The sequence below is a fragment of the Macrotis lagotis genome, chromosome 2 (assembly GCF_037893015.1).
Source record: "Macrotis lagotis isolate mMagLag1 chromosome 2, bilby.v1.9.chrom.fasta, whole genome shotgun sequence".
NCBI classification, from domain to species: domain Eukaryota; kingdom Metazoa; phylum Chordata; class Mammalia; order Peramelemorphia; family Peramelidae; genus Macrotis; species Macrotis lagotis.
The window spans coordinates 32,961,352-32,976,177 of record NC_133659.1 but is presented as its reverse complement, the minus strand read 5'-3'; the positions used below and the strand labels follow the sequence as shown (position 1 = coordinate 32,976,177).

Here is a 14,826-nt window from a genome sequence, read left to right as displayed (position 1 = left end):
TACAGGAAAAATAAACCATCCTACATATGGAAAGTGGCAAAGGTGAAACTTGAACCAGACTCTCCTAGCTGACCACCTGAGGGCACCCCCGGGGGCAGGCCTTTATCATGACTCTGAGGGGGTTTGTGGGCACAGATTTATCATTATTACCTCTGAATGCCGGAGACTTTCTTAGCTACGTAAGGCTCTGTGCCAGCTATTATGGGCAGCCAGGTGGCCTCCATAGTGGATAGTTTGAGCTTGCATCCAAGCAGACTCATCTTCCTGGGTTCAAATCCAGCCTCAGACTTTATACTGTGTGACCTTGGGTGAGTCACTTAACCCATTTGCCTCAGTTTCCTGTAAAACGAGTTGGAGAAAAACATGGCAAACCACTCCAGTATCTCTGCCAAGATAACCCCGAATAGGGTCATGAAGAAAAGGACATGATTGAATGATTGAATAACAAAGCAATGTGCCACCTTTAAAAGACACCTCCTGGGGATCGGTGGCCTGCTCTGGACCAGCTATTCTTAGAAAAGGCTGTTCTCTGTGTTCATCAGGTTTGAGCTTTGTCTGGGGCACTGCCTGGGCACCCCAAGAGAAAGATGCGCCAACCCCAGAAGGCAGGAAAACACTGATTCTGGAGTCAGAAGACACCCAGGCCTCCCCTGGGAGCTCTTTCCATGATTTCCCACAATAGCCCTAGGCCAGAGCGCCAGGAAGGGTCAATGGAAAGGACTGGAATCCCCTCTCTCCAGTTTATCCCTTGTGAACAAGCATGAGGCCTCCAACTCTGAACCAAGGGCTCTGCCAAGGAGATGGATCAGGCCGATTTTCCCAGCCTCCTCTCTTCTGGGTCCCCTCCTGAGGTGGACCTTGACCTTGGGGGCAGCAGAGGGCGCAAATGGGAGGGGAAGATAGGGTGAGTGAGGGGATGCAGGCTCAGAGTCAGGCTGCACTGAGAGGTGGGAGCAGGGAGAATGAGGTATGTGGAGTGGGTACCCACCCCCCTTTCCCTCTTTTCCTAGGGAACTGCGCCTTTCCCCTCCAGGTGGGCAATGAATTTTTTTCAGTTTCCTTCCTTGCTTAAACATGTAAATCCTAAGTATCTCAATGGACATGATATATTTTATGTAAATAAGATATGGTTAAGCTGCTAACACACTTGCATTATTGTTGAAATGTCTAAAAATAAGGGAAGGGAAATACTGAAACAGGCCATAATAGCCTGGCCCAGTGTGATCTCTGGGAGGGGACTCAGAGCTACTGATGCCTTTTCACAGCTTCCTCGGGTATGGGAAATGTGTAGGAGGGGAGGCAGCACCATCACACCATCAGCTGGCTCCGGTTCTTTGGGAGGAGAGTCCTTCCCAGAAGAAAGGAAGGGGGGGGTGGAGAGGGAGAGAGAGAGAGAGACAGAGACAGAGACAGAGACAGAGACAGAGAGAAATAGAGAGGCAGAGACCAAGAGGAGGGAGGAGGAAGGAGGAAGAGGAGCCAGATGCTGCAGAAAGCTCCAAGATGAGGATGGTTTCACTGAATGACGAGGTCAGAAGGGGAGAGTCAGGAGAGAGCAGGGAAGAAGCCGAGGCCTCCACTGAGGAAGGGGCGTTTGGCCCGTGAGGAGGCAGCAGAGGGGGAGAAGTGAAAGGTTACAGAGGAGAGGATTGAGGATGATTCTCTGGAGGTCTCCTGGCTGGAGGAGGAAGGAGGTGCTCCCGCTCTCGGGTGCAGCCCAGGGCAGGAAGGACCATTCCGCTGACTCTTGCCGCCCTATCGGCAGCTGTCCCCTGGGAGAACGGCTTCCTGAGGGCACCAGGAGCAGAGGCCTGGCCAGGGCCGCCTCTGGAAGCTGGGCAACCCCTTGTATTAAGCAGGACTGCTCGGGCGGGCACTTGGGGTCACTGACCAGAGACCTGTCTTGAGGTGGAGTCGGCTTCCACCCCGGTGGCCATGGAAATGGGCAAGCATTTCTACGGTTTGGCAATCATGCCCACAAATGGGCTCCAAGTGGTCAAAGAGCCCAACCATAAGGCTGGAAGATGGACTCGAAGCCATCGAGTCCAATATCCTCTATTTACAGATGAGGATACTGAGGCCAGAGAGGTTGACAGTCAGTATCTGAATTTGAACTCTGGTCTTCTTGCCTCCAGTCACGCTGCCTCATTGGGAAGTTGCGCCCACGGTGGCCCAGGGAGACACTGGTAGGCGAGCCTGGGTCCCTATGCCTCCTTGGTCCCAACCCAGTCAGGTGCCCAGCTGCCAGCCCCCGGCAACAGGCAGAGCACCGGCAGGACCGGAGGGGACTGGCTCCTGTGGATCAGTTGGGGAACGGCCCCACAGAGAGTGTTCTGAGGGAGCCATGGCCTGGGAGGTTCCTGACCAGCATCGGAGTCCCTGCCAGGCCACAGACTTACTGGAGGATTCTGGGCAAGGCCCAGTCCCTTTCCTGATCTCGGTTTTCTCCTCTGTCAGGTCAGGGCAAAGGGGGGCAGAGGAAAACTGGCGGAGTGCTTGAAGCCTTGGGGCCGGCAGAGCCGGACTTGCACTACTATCCAGGGCTGCTGACCCTCCCCACAAGCAGACCCAGCCTTTCCCAGCCCATCCTGAAGGGCTAAGATGGCACCCCCAAGTCTCAGCCTTGGTTCCGGGGCTGCAGCCAACTCTTGGCCAAGGCCCCATATTCAGAGCCAGGCTCCTGACCATGGCGCGCCGCCCAACTGTACCCCACAACCCCAAGAGGCATCCCAGAGGGTATAGAGAATAGATATGTATATATTTACTCTTTAAAAATAAGATTTACAGCCGAGTTATCAGCTTTACAAAAATAAACCTCTTCATATAAATAATTTTGGGGGCAGGTTTGGACAGACAGACAGATGGACAGACTGAGTCTCCAGCTGGGCCTCCCACCCTTCAGGAGAAAGGAGGAGGCACCTGTGCAGGTCTCCCAGAGGCCCTCAGGGCAGCTGTGGAGGAGCCTGGGTGGAGGTGGTCGGTCACACACACACACACACACACACACACACACACACACACACACACACGTGCACGCTTGCTCTCCTCTCTTGGAGGCAGGTGACCCCTGCAGCATCACAGCTGCTTGGTGTAGAGGCTGCTGGGTCCCTTGGGTTCCATGCCCATAGGGTGCCTGGATTCCTCAGAGACCTCCTGGACATAGCTGCCCGGCAGTGGTGGTGGGTGCAGAGCCACAGTGACTGAGGCCGTCACGGTGGTATAGGTCCCAGGGCTTGCGTGCGGCCCCCAGCGGGCCTCACTCCCCGCTGTGGCTGCAAGGGAGGGGAGGCCAGGGCCAGAAGGGCTGTCCTTGTACGTCTGTACCACCTGTGGGGGAGGCAGAAGGCAGCGTGAGCCCCGGGAGGTTTTAGCCAAGGCCTTTCACACCACCTCAACTATGGTGTGCTTGCCGCTCCAACTCACCGTGATGGTTGGGAAGCTGGGGTCCTTGCTGGCCTCTACCAGGATATGGGAGTGAGCTGGGGGCAGGATGAAGGTGCTGGGGGCATCCCCCGCTCCTGCCTCAGGACCCCTGAAGGTTGGGCTCGGGCCCAGGAAGAAGTGAGGAGGACTGAGGGGCAGCGATACGGGGTCAGGGCAGGGCAGGTGGCTACCTCCATCTGGCACAGACACCTGGGGAAACAGAAGGTAAGGGTGGGTCCAGAGCTGGGCTTCCTGCTCTTGATTGTTCCTGGGGCAGGTGGGGCAGCGTGAACAAGGGAGGAGGGATCCCCTTGGTCAGGATGCCCCCAAGGAAAGTGAGTCTGAGTGAGGTGGGGGGAAGGGATCCCACAGTGGACAGCAGTGGATGGGGCGGGTGGGCAGTCACCTGGGGTGGGGGTCCAAGGATGGACAGCAGCACAGGAAGCAGAACAAGCCCATGAAGTAGACCCAGGCCTGTCAGCACCGTCAGCACCACAAAGAAGTACCTGGGGGAAGTATCAGAGGCGTTGTGGTATAAGGAGGGTACCAGCCACGGGGGGCACTATGTGGTGCCCTGCCACCCAGGGGCTGGGGAAGAGGCAGGAGTGGGTCTTGTTGGAGGTGGGCTGGGGATGGCTGTACCTTACAATAAAGTCAAAGTCTGAACCGGCCAACATGAGCAGTCCCAACAGCGTGGATACGGCCCCGTCCATCACAGGGGCGAACATGTGCTCCAAGGCCTGGGCCGACCGAGAGTCGCGGCTGCCTGTGGCTGTCAGAAAGCCCTGGAGGAGGAAGGGGCACAGAACGGGCCTGGACTAAGCTTCTGGACTGGACACTTCTAAGGGGAGCCCTTTGCAGTCCAGAGCCCAGGGCCCCTTCCCAGCCTCCAGGGGCATGGCAGGGAGCTGGGGTCTGGGGCTCCTCTGGGATTGGCTTTGGCCCTGGGGGTAGAGCCTTTGGGGGCACCTGGTCCAACAAGGACCTGATCTGGAATCCTAGCTCAATGCCCCCCACAAAGGAGAATCCTGCCTTGGGCAGGGGGAGGGGCCACTGGAAGCAGCTCTGGTTGGCATCTTTTGGGGTCAAGTATAGTTGGGATGGCTCAGAAAGCCACACCACACACCAAGTGGGCAGCAGTTGGGATAAGGGGATATGTAATGAGGCTGGTCGCTTCTAGTTTGGGCCTCAAGATGGATGCCAAGGCGGGTGGGGGTGAGGTTTTCTCTCATATAATGTGAGATAAATTTCATGGAGATAAAAACAAAGTTTTTGTAAACCAGGACAAAAACATCATTAGACCAAGTAGAAGATGGGAAGAGGTGGCTGAACACTAGTCCTCTGAAAAAGATCTGGGGGTTTCGATGGACCACAAGCTGACCATCAAGGCCTTCACTGGAAGGCAGGTCGAGTGCCCATCATTTTGGGCACATGTTTTAGGAAGAACAGTGACAGACTAGAAGCCCCCAGACTGGACTTGGCCACTTAGGGTCCCATAGCTCCGAGCTGGGCCAACACACAACCCTCCAGGGCCTCAGGCTTCTAGGGAAAGACCATCCACTTACCAGAGCCACGTGAGCCGTGAACTCAACCCCGATGCCCACAGAAGCCACAAGAATGACCACGGGGATGGCGCTTAGTTTGATGCCCAGGAAGCCCATGATGCCAAATAATTCCACAGTCATCATGGCCAGCACCAGCACCTGGGGGGAGGAGGGAGAGGAGGAGGATGATTAAGGAGGGGGAGTAGAGGGGGGGATGGCCCTTTCTCTGAACAGTAACTTGGCCAACAGATGGGGGAAGGGGGCACTCACAATGAGGCCGGCTGTCCAGGGGCTGAGTAGCAGCAAGGTGCAGACCACGAAGGTGCAGGCCAACAGTATGCAGACCGCCAAAAGGAAGCAGCGACGAAGGCCAAGGTACTGTTCCCAGAAGAGGAAGGGGGAGCCGCTGGGGTAGGCTCGGATGCCGGCCCGCGCTGCCTCTGCACAGGCCGCCCGAGCCCCCTGGATGGCCTCCACGAAGTCCTCTGTCTGCCGGAGACCGCTCAGCAGAAAGGGAAACTGGGCAAACTCCAGGGGCTGGGCCGCAGGGACTGTGGGGGGAGTCGGGGTGAGCACGGGAACCAATGTGGGTTCCCTGGCCTGCCACCCCCCCCCCCGGACCCCTCCTCACTCACTGTGCAAGCTCTCGCCAGCGCTGTCATACTTGTCGTGAAGCCACTCGGGGGGAGGGGGGTAGAAGTTGGCTTGGGAGGCGGCCAGGCCCAAGGGGTCTCTGCTCACCCACACGGTCAGCCCAACGTAGAAGAGCTCAGGCAGGATGAGGCCGTCTGCATCCACGAGCTTCCGCTTGTCCAGCTAGGAGGGGACAGAGGGCTGAAGGCAGGTCCCAGCCTCCCCTCCACCTCCCCAGACCTAAGTTCAGTGTTGAGATGGATGGGGGAGCCGCTGGACATCCTGCACCCTCAGGACCGGCACCCCCATTGGGAGCAAACCCTGGAGGTCCATCCCTGCCGCTGGACCAGCTCTCACCCACCTGGCTATAGTCCAGGGGCTCCTTGGCATCTCCTGTCTGGATAAGTAGCCTGTAGGCCAGGGCACCATCCTCAGAACCGTTGCGGCAGGACTGGTGTGTGATGCGACCAGCTGCCCAGTCCTGGTCAAAAGCGGCCTGGATGCCTGTGGGGAGGCCAGACAGATGGAGGCTCAGGCCAGCCACCCTAGGCCCCCGGCCCCCTCCTCCCCGGCAGGCCCAGGGCCTCACCCTGGAGCCAGGAGCTATAGCGGTGCAGCCAGCTTCGGGGGGGCTGCGACGCCAGCACGGGCTTGAGTGAGCTAAAGCGACTGTGCAGGTCCAGCAGGGCCCTCTGGGAGCGGGCATAGTCGAAGCCACCCTGAGTCACCAGCGCCACCTCATACAGGGAGAAGTACTTGATCTGGGCAGCCAGGAAGTCGTACTCCTTGGAGCCCCGGGGCACCACGTCGGTCAAGGTCAGCCCATCCTGCACCCAGGTGGCACCATAGAGGCTCAGCCCCAGCAGAGCCCCGAAGAGCACCAGGACCAGGGCCTGAGGAGAGAATGACTATGAGGGGATGGCCCAGGAGGTCCAGGGCCTTCCCCCCATCCCGTGGCCAGTAGCATCTCTACCTTGGTCCGTGGCTGTAGCAGCAGGGGTGCATACTGACAGCGGGCAAACCGGGCTAGGTTCCAACGGGCACAGGGGAGGGGCTGGCAGGCCTGCCCCCGGCCCGGCCCGGCCATCTGACCCAGCAGATCTCTCGTGGAGCCCATAGGCCCAAAGAGCTGGGAGCCCAGTGGCTCAGAGGGCAGAGGTGCCAGGTGTGTGGTAGGGGGCAGGATGGTGACCACATGCTGACCAGCAGTATCACAGCGGGCGAAGGCCTGGACGGTAGCTGTCAGATGGGCCCCACTTCTGGGCCTCTGGGCCTCTCCTCGCTCCTGAGGCTGGATCTGAATCACGCGGGAAGAGCAGGGGCTAGAAGAGACACGGGAGGGGCCCCATGACACATCCATGGCCTCTGTGGGATGGGGTGGGGGCCCGGGCTCAGGTTGGCACAGGCTCACTGCTGAATGCCCATCTAAGCAACTAAGGCAGAGCCAGAAGGAGCATGAGATGGGGTGGGCAGAGGAAGGTATCTGAGGCCCGTGCCCACCCCCCCACCAGGGACCCCACCTCCACATACCTGGAGAAGCAGCAAAGCACGTCCAGACGCTGCCGATGCCGCCGATGCAGGTCCAAGCTGAGGATGGCCGGGAAGATGAGCAGGACAGCCGTGAAGTTACAGCTAACCACCACCGCAGCCTAAGGGGTACAGCGAGGATGAGGGGGGCTCAGAACCATGTGGACACTACCACTCCCGGCTCCCCCCCCCCCACTCGCTAGTCTCCGGCTGCTCACCTGAAGGGAGAAGGCTCGAAGGGCAGGGATGGGGACCAGGGCAGCCATGAAGAAAGCCACCAGATTGTTGACGGAGGTGAGTGCCACACTGGTGCCCATACGCTGCAGACACTCGCCAGTCCGCTCCTGCCAGGGATGAAAGCTGTTGCCAAGGTTGCCACAAGGCAGGGCATGGGGGGGGGTCGGTAACCAGCCAGGGAGCTCACCTGTAGGGGGGTGCCAGGTGGGGCCTCGGTGAAGGCATGGGCCAGCAGAAACATATCGTCCACGCCAATGCCCAGGGCCAGGAAGGGAAGCACCTGGGAAGGGCCAGAGAGGGTCCAGGTCAGTGGCTGGAGGCTCCAGGGATCAGACCAAGGCTTCAAGATCAGCCCAGACCTTCCAGTCCCTGGAGAAAATGCCATACCTGGGTCGTAGCAGCATTGAAGGTCATACCCAAGAGCGAGCAGAGGCCAAGACCAGAGGCCACAGACAGGGCAACCAGGAGGACCCCAGCCAGGCCAACAGCCCCCTGAGACTTGGAACAGTCCCAGCGGAGCATGGTCACACAGGCGTAGGCCAGCTGTGGAGAGGGGGAGAGAGAGGGGTCAGGCTGAGATCGGGAGGTACCTGGCCATTCTGCTTCAAAAAGCCCTGAGCCAGGGGCTCTTAGCAAGTTGGCACAGCCCACCTACCATGAGGAGGTAGCCCCCAGCCACACGGACTGCACTGATGTCAGAGAAGGAGCGTAGGAGGTCATCCAGGGTGGTGGCAGAGAAGGCATGGATCTGTTGAGATGCATTCTGGGGCACTGATTGTTGTGCCAGCTAAAAGAGGCAAGGGCATGATGATCAGAGGGGCATGAGGGGGGAAAAGTGGTCAGATAGAGGGATGAAGAGGGCATGATGATCAAAGGGGGAAATGAAGGAAGAAGAGAGGTCAAAGACAGAGGGAGGTATAATGGTGGCCAAATGGACATGAGGGGCAACAGTGGTCACATGGGGATGAAGGGGTAATGGTGAACAGAGGCAGAGATGAAGGGTGAGCAGTTGGACAGAGGGATGGAGGGGCTCAAGGGCCCCAGCCAAGGATGGGTGGAAAGGGCAGGCCTGAGGTCTCTAGGCCCACCCTGCTGACCTCCACAAAGCGTCTCTGCCAGGCCTGGAGCACGGCGCCTGCCTGGGCCTCGCTCCAACTGATGTCATGGGTCTCATAGTCTCCTCGGTAGTGGTCATACAATTGCCGGGGGCTCATGAGCAGGAAGGTGCTCTGTAGGGCTTCCGCACTGGGGGCGGGGGAAGAAGAACAGAGGGCATCACTGACCTGGCTGCCCAGAGATGCCCCTGCCCAGCCCTCATGGCACCATCCCTTGTGCTGCAGGGACCCCGTGCCCCACCTCCCTCCGGGGCTCCCCACCTGAGCAGCCGGCCCTGAGGGCTCCTCACCGGGCTGCCCAGCAGCAGCTCCTCCTGCCAGTGCATGAACTTGCGTGAGAAGCCATGGCAGCCGCCGCTTAGCTCTCGGGCAACATCTGGGACCTGCCGGAAGACCAGGAGTGTAGGCTCTACCCCAGGGTGGCAGAGCAGATGGGCAGCCTTGATGCCCAAGGGATTTGGCCCAGGGACAACTCTCTTTCCTTTAATCCTAATCTTAATAGCTGTCCTTTGATTTGGAAAGATTTTGTCTGAGATGGTCTTGCCCAAGAGTTCTCCAACTGTGTGGTCTCTTAATAGTTGGAGCCACTTAGCTAACCTGGCTGAGTCCTGGTCAACAGGTGAGGGTGGGGGCAGGAGGACCCAGGCCTGGGTCTTTTTTTTTCTCCCATTCCCCTAATTTCCCAGCTGAAACTCTAAATGAAAATTCCCCAAATTAAGGGAAGTAAGGTGGAAAAGACTGCTCCTCACATGGGCTGTGCTACTGGGGAGGGGTCCCTGGGTCCCCTTTCATGATCCCTCTCTCCTGTCCTCACATACCTGTCTGCTATGGTGATTGGGAGCACTGGCTGGGCAATGGGGGTCATCAGGATGCAGGCAGGGCCGGCCAACATAGGCCTGGCCCACCTGGGCCTTGGCCAGCAGCTCCCGGAAGCCCTCGAGGGAGGCAAAGGGGCCGAGTTCTTCCAGAAGTTGCTCAGGATCCAGGTTGGTCCACTGAATATCAGGTCTGCCCCTAGACCAAGAAAGGGGGAGGAAAACTTATATGAATGCCTACTCTAATCCTGGGCCCTCACCCCTGTCTCTGGTTTCTCCCCCTAAATTCATTTGTTTAATTATTTGTTTAACTGCCTTTTTCTGGAGGAGAGGGAACAGGGCAGGGGATACCAAAGCCTCCAACTCACAGTAGAGGTAGAGACCTGGCTAAGATTGGGAAGGGATTCCTGGCAGGCCTGGATGGCCAGGTGCCCCCTTACCCCAGTGTGGGGAAGAAGAAAAACAGTGTCACTCACGGTAGGTATGCAGAGCCCCCCTGAAGTTTGGCTCCCTCCCAAAAGCAGTCCAGTGGGGTGAGGATCACACAGGGAAACAACTTCTCGATCATCTGCCAAGAAAAGCTCACCCCAGTCAGGCTCCTTTGCCTGGGTGACCTGCCTGCCTCCTTCCTCCTCCACCCTTCCCTAGCTGACTCTCTACCAACTGACTGCCCAAAGCATCATGGAAGGCTCCTGCCTGGCTCTGCTGACCACTCACCCGCTCAATCATCCCATTCTCAATGACAGGGACTCCTGCCTTGTAGCAGATTTTGTTCAGATCCCAGGACCTACAAGAAGGTGAGATGGAAGGTCAGGAGGGGGGGGGTTCCCTGAATTGAGGCCTCTCCCCCATGCTAGGTCCCAGATACCCCCAGCTCTGAATCTTCCTGGACCTGCCCCGACCCTTGTCTCAGGCCCCAACAAGACTTACTTTCCATAGAGGGAAACTTGGACTTTGCTAGCTGCCAAGGCAGCCTGAAGGTGGAGACCCAGAGCCTCAGGTGTGAGGACATTCTGGCTGGTTCCATGGGCAGTCTGGATCAGAGTCTGGGAGGTGTACACAGCTTCTTCCCCAAGCTTCTCTTTTGTGTAACGTAGCTCCTGGCTCACCCGGCTGCCCACTGTCTCCAGACAGAGGAGGAAGAGGAAGGTACTGGGTCAGCTTACTGTCCTTGCCCCCCAATCCTGAACTTGGCAGCACCCTATACACACTCTGTCTGGTTCCTTATTTGTGCAGGAAGCACCCTGCACTAAGCATGGGTATGGGAGAGATACAAGGAACCTGAGGGGGTAAAGCCTCTGAAGACTTTTGAGGAGAGGAGTTAAGATCAGAACTGAATTTTAAGTAGGGGAAAAGCCAGGTGGATCAGAAATGTGTCGCAGGAGTCCCAGCGGTAGGGGTTAAAGATCCAATTAGAAAAACCCAGAGGACAGCATCAGTGAACCCAGGGAAGCGTCACCGGTTAGAGGTACCAAAGAGGCTTCATCTGGGAAATCATAACTGGGAGGGATATGGAAGATGGTGGAGGTGAGAAGGCTGGAGAATTGGGCATCTGGAGACAAAAGAGGGTCCTGGGTCCCACCCTAGGGAGTCTGGGCTCATCCAAGTGACTTTAGGGGCTCTAGAATGGCTGGTGAGCCAAGGATGGCAGAGTCCACTGCACCGTCTGGGGGAACAGATGAGGTCTGACCAGGAATGTCTTCGCTCCTGGTCAGAAGGGAAGGAATGAGAGAATGGAAAGGGAGAGACTGAAAATGGGGGAAGAAGGGGGCTGAATGACAAAAGAGAATAATGGTGGAGGCGATCCCAGACCCTCAGAGCTCTTAGGGCTTTCGGAAGTCCTCAGTCCATTCTTTAGAAACAGCAATCTCTGCTAGTGCCAGTCTCTGCTTACATCCTAACCAGCTGGCAAAGCATTGTACAAATATTCTCTCATTTGGGAGACCTCCCGAGGATGAGAAGCTCACTCCCTCCTGGGGCAGTGTCTCCATCTGCCTTTCTGTTCTGCATTTCTCCTAGTGAATTTAAGCTTCTCAGGGTCCCCTGACTTTCATGTACCCCGATACTTTCACTGTTGTGCTCAGCTCCCAAGTTCCTCTGAGTTTTCTCTCCCTCACCTCAAGGATCATCTCTTTTCCAAGCCAATGTGGTGATTAGAGCACAGAGGACCTGAGTTCGAATCGTACCTTAGATATTTGCTAGATGTGTAGACCAGACAAAATGTTTACCCTCTCCCTCAAGTTTCTTCATTTATAAAATGGGGATGACAATAACATAACCCATAGAGTAGCTGTGAAAATCAAATGAGCTTATACACGGATATATTCACACACATGAAAATTACTTTGCAAATCTTAAAAGTGTACTTGGGTTCAAATTCTGCCCTCAGTGCTAACTACCTGGGTGACCCTGGTAAAGTCACAAAACTTCTCTCTGCATCTGGAAACTGAGAGAGAAGAAATGTTCCTTTCTCCTCTGAGATGTTCCATAGACCTCAACAATGCAAATCCCTTCAGGCTTGCTCTTCATTGAGACTCTTCAGCCAGCTGGTATATCTTCCCCCTCAGGACACTCCTCAGATTATGCAATGTCCTTTGGGATCTGGACTTACACTTTACTGTGTGACTCGGGGAAATGTCTTGACTTTTCTGGGCCTCAGATCCTTGCCTATAAAATGAGGAGTGGCTGGCATTTTCCAGATTCTACAGCTAGAAGTCTTGGATCCAGACTAAACTGTGGCAGAACCGGACACCGTCCTCCAGCTGGCAGAGGTTGTCCTGATAGGGTCCACCACACTGGCCTAAGATACCTTCCGCTTCCTTGGCCTCCAGTTCATGCTGATGGCTCTCACTCAACTTGTGTACCTTGAGTATGCCCAAGAATCTTGGGGGGCAGTAAGGGAGGCTGGTGTGGGGGCTAACCCAGCGTGAGGCTGAAGGTTCTCTAGGTTAGCAGGTACAAGGGGGTCATAGGTAACAGCATTCTTATTGGGAGATATGGTGTCTGAGGCCATAAGGCAGGTTCCTCACGTGACCCTCCACCAACCCAGCACCCAGACAGAGGACCCCACCAGAGCCTAGACGCTGCTGGCAAAGAGGCCAGAGAGGCCCATGAGGGGGCGCATAACTGGAGAAGAAGCCTTCGGGAAGAGCCTCCCAAACCAGCTCTCCCTCCTCCTCCCAATGCTTTTGGGTGTTCTCTGGCCCCTCCCTCTATGCCTCCAGGCTTTAGGAATGCCACTCTCCCTCCCAGAGAGACCACCCAGGTCTTTCATCCTGCTCCTGCCCCCCTAGTTTGGGTCTCTAATACCTACCATTGGGAGCCCTGCAACACATTCCTGACCCATCTGGCTGATCTTAACTACTCCATTCCAACGTCTTCAATGGCTCCTGAAGAGTCTAGACCAGCCAGCCTGGCAATCCAGGCCCTTGTGAGGCCCGCCTCCCATTCCTCAGTCTACCCTCTCTAGGCTTCTCTCCTCCTTTAAGGTCCCCAGACCAAACCGCCACCAGCACTCGCACCCAGGCCACTCCTGATGTGACCATCCTGAACCCCCTGGCCCACATTTGCCAATAGTTTTCCTTGCAAATCTTTTTTTTAATCCAGGGAAAGGGCAGCGTGTCTAGAGGAGTCTTGGCGCGCGTGAGGGGAAGAAGACAGAGCCCGCGCCATCGAGTCAGCGGGCCAGGATAAAGGAAAAGGACTGATGTGGGGAAGGTGAGGACGAAAGGTGCGACCCGAGACTGAGAGAGGTGCCCGGGCTGACGGCAGGAGAGGAGGGTGGGCAGGGCCGGCCAGCGGGCCCACCTGCACTCTGAGGCGGCACGGACGGAGGAGCCCCGCCTCCTGCCAGTGCTGGCGCCCCCGGAATCAGGCGGTGATGGGGTGGCTCAGACCCCGGGGCGCGCTGCGGGGATGAAGGGGGATCGGGGGCCGCGACTCTCCGTGCCCTCGCTGAGCCCATACAGGGAGGGGGCTTCTGTCGTGGCAGGGAGCAGGGACCACCCAGGCGGCGGGGGGGGGGCAGACCCCGCACTGATGGGGGCAGCGGGGGGGGGGGGGCAGGCGAGCTTGGGAAAAACAAAGGCGCCCCGCTGCCCCCGGGACCCCGCGGCTCACCTTCCACCCAGAGGCGCTCCAGGTCGGTCTCGAGCGCGGCCCCGCGCAGCCCCAGCGCCAGCGCCCCGAAGGCCAGCAGCCCCACGAACAGCACCTTGCCGCAGTGCCGCTGCAGGCCGCAGCCCAGGCCGAAGAGCAGGCCGCCCACGTGGGCGCGCAGCCAGAGCGGGGCCCGGCCCCGCGGGACACAGCCCGCGTCGGCCGCCGGCCCGGCCCCCCGCGCGCCCCCGGGGCTCACCTGGCCCCCCGGGGCCATGCCGGCGCGGGCCGCCCCGCCTCCGTGCCCGCGTCACCCGCGCGGCGGCCCGGGCTCGGCTCCCATGCTCCGCGCGCCGCCGGCCCCGGCCCCGGCCCCGGCCCGCACCCGGCTCCCCCGCTGGCTCTGGCCCGGCCGCCGCCGCCGCGGCCCCAGAAAAGGGAGGGCGGGGGGCGGGCCCGGGGCGGGCCCGAGCCGCCATTGGCTGCGGGGCCTCGCCCGCTGCTAGGCGACGGCGCCGCGGGGGGCGGGGCGGGGCCGGGACCACCCAGGCGGCCGAGGGGCCCGGGCCCCGCCCCCTCCGGGGGCTCCCAGACTCGGCCCGCGGGAACGCCGGGCCCGGCGGGCCGGAGGCGGTACCTGGGACAGCTCCCCCCGCGGCCCGGCCCCGATGGGCCCGCGGCTCCCCTCGCCGCCCCCCGCGGAGCGGCGCCCGCCCCGACCTTCCCTCCGGATCCCCCTGCGCCCCCCGTGATCCCCTCCAGCCCCGTCCCCCGGAGCACGCGGCCGGCCCACCCCGGGCTCCCCAGCCCCCCGGCCACAGCGCTTAGCTGCGGGGTCTCCGGCGTCTGGAAGGGGAGGCTCCCGAGGCAGCGAGCCCTTCCCGGGCAGCCCGAGAGGGTCGGGAGCCGCTGCGCCACGCCCCGGAGCCCCCCGGAGCCCCCCGCACGCCCGGGGCTTGGAATGCTGTCAAATGGATAAGGCCCCCCCCACGAAGGAGGCCGCGACCTCATCTCCCTAGCGCCCCCAGGATGAATCCCCGGCGGCATCTGAGGACCCTGGAGGTCCGGTTCCAGACTCGTGGCCTCTGCCTCCTAAGCAAACTTGGTGTCCCCCCCCCCCCCGCAACTTGCCACCGGACTTTGCCCAACGTCTCCCCCACGCGTGGGATTCCTTCCCTCCCCGCTTCAGTCTCTGGGAGTCTTTGGCCTCCTTCCCACGTGAAGCCTTTTTTTGTTTGTATTTGCAAGGCCGTGGGATTAAGTGGCTTACCCAAGGCGACACAGCTAGGTCATTATGAAGTGTCTGAGGCCGGACTTGAACGCAAACCCTCCTGACTCCAGGCCACTGCTCTATCCACTGCACCACCCAGCTGCCCCCACATGAATTCTCGAAGGACTCCCCAACTGCTACCTGTTCTTTCCCTCCTTTGAATT

At 59.1% G+C, this 14,826-nt stretch overlaps 1 protein-coding gene across 1 annotated transcript; it reads right to left on the bottom strand.

Annotated features, from left to right (window-relative positions):
- Window positions 1-2,761: 2,761 nt before the first annotated feature.
- PTCH2 (patched 2) lies at window positions 2,762-10,431 on the bottom strand. The gene is made up of 21 exons (XM_074221581.1): window positions 10,225-10,431; window positions 10,012-10,081; window positions 9,771-9,862; window positions 9,298-9,493; window positions 8,741-8,862; window positions 8,462-8,609; window positions 8,020-8,151; window positions 7,752-7,907; window positions 7,552-7,644; window positions 7,346-7,471; window positions 7,131-7,249; window positions 6,574-6,922; window positions 6,190-6,493; window positions 5,962-6,104; window positions 5,603-5,783; window positions 5,238-5,518; window positions 4,989-5,126; window positions 4,066-4,208; window positions 3,830-3,929; window positions 3,424-3,633; window positions 2,762-3,327 (listed from the first exon to the last, which is right to left on the bottom strand). Exons 2-21 carry the CDS (start codon window positions 10,021-10,023, stop codon window positions 3,076-3,078), a joined length of 3,297 nt encoding a protein of 1,098 aa, XP_074077682.1. The 5' UTR covers window positions 10,024-10,081; window positions 10,225-10,431; the 3' UTR covers window positions 2,762-3,075.
- Between the last annotated feature and the right edge of the window lie 4,395 nt (window positions 10,432-14,826).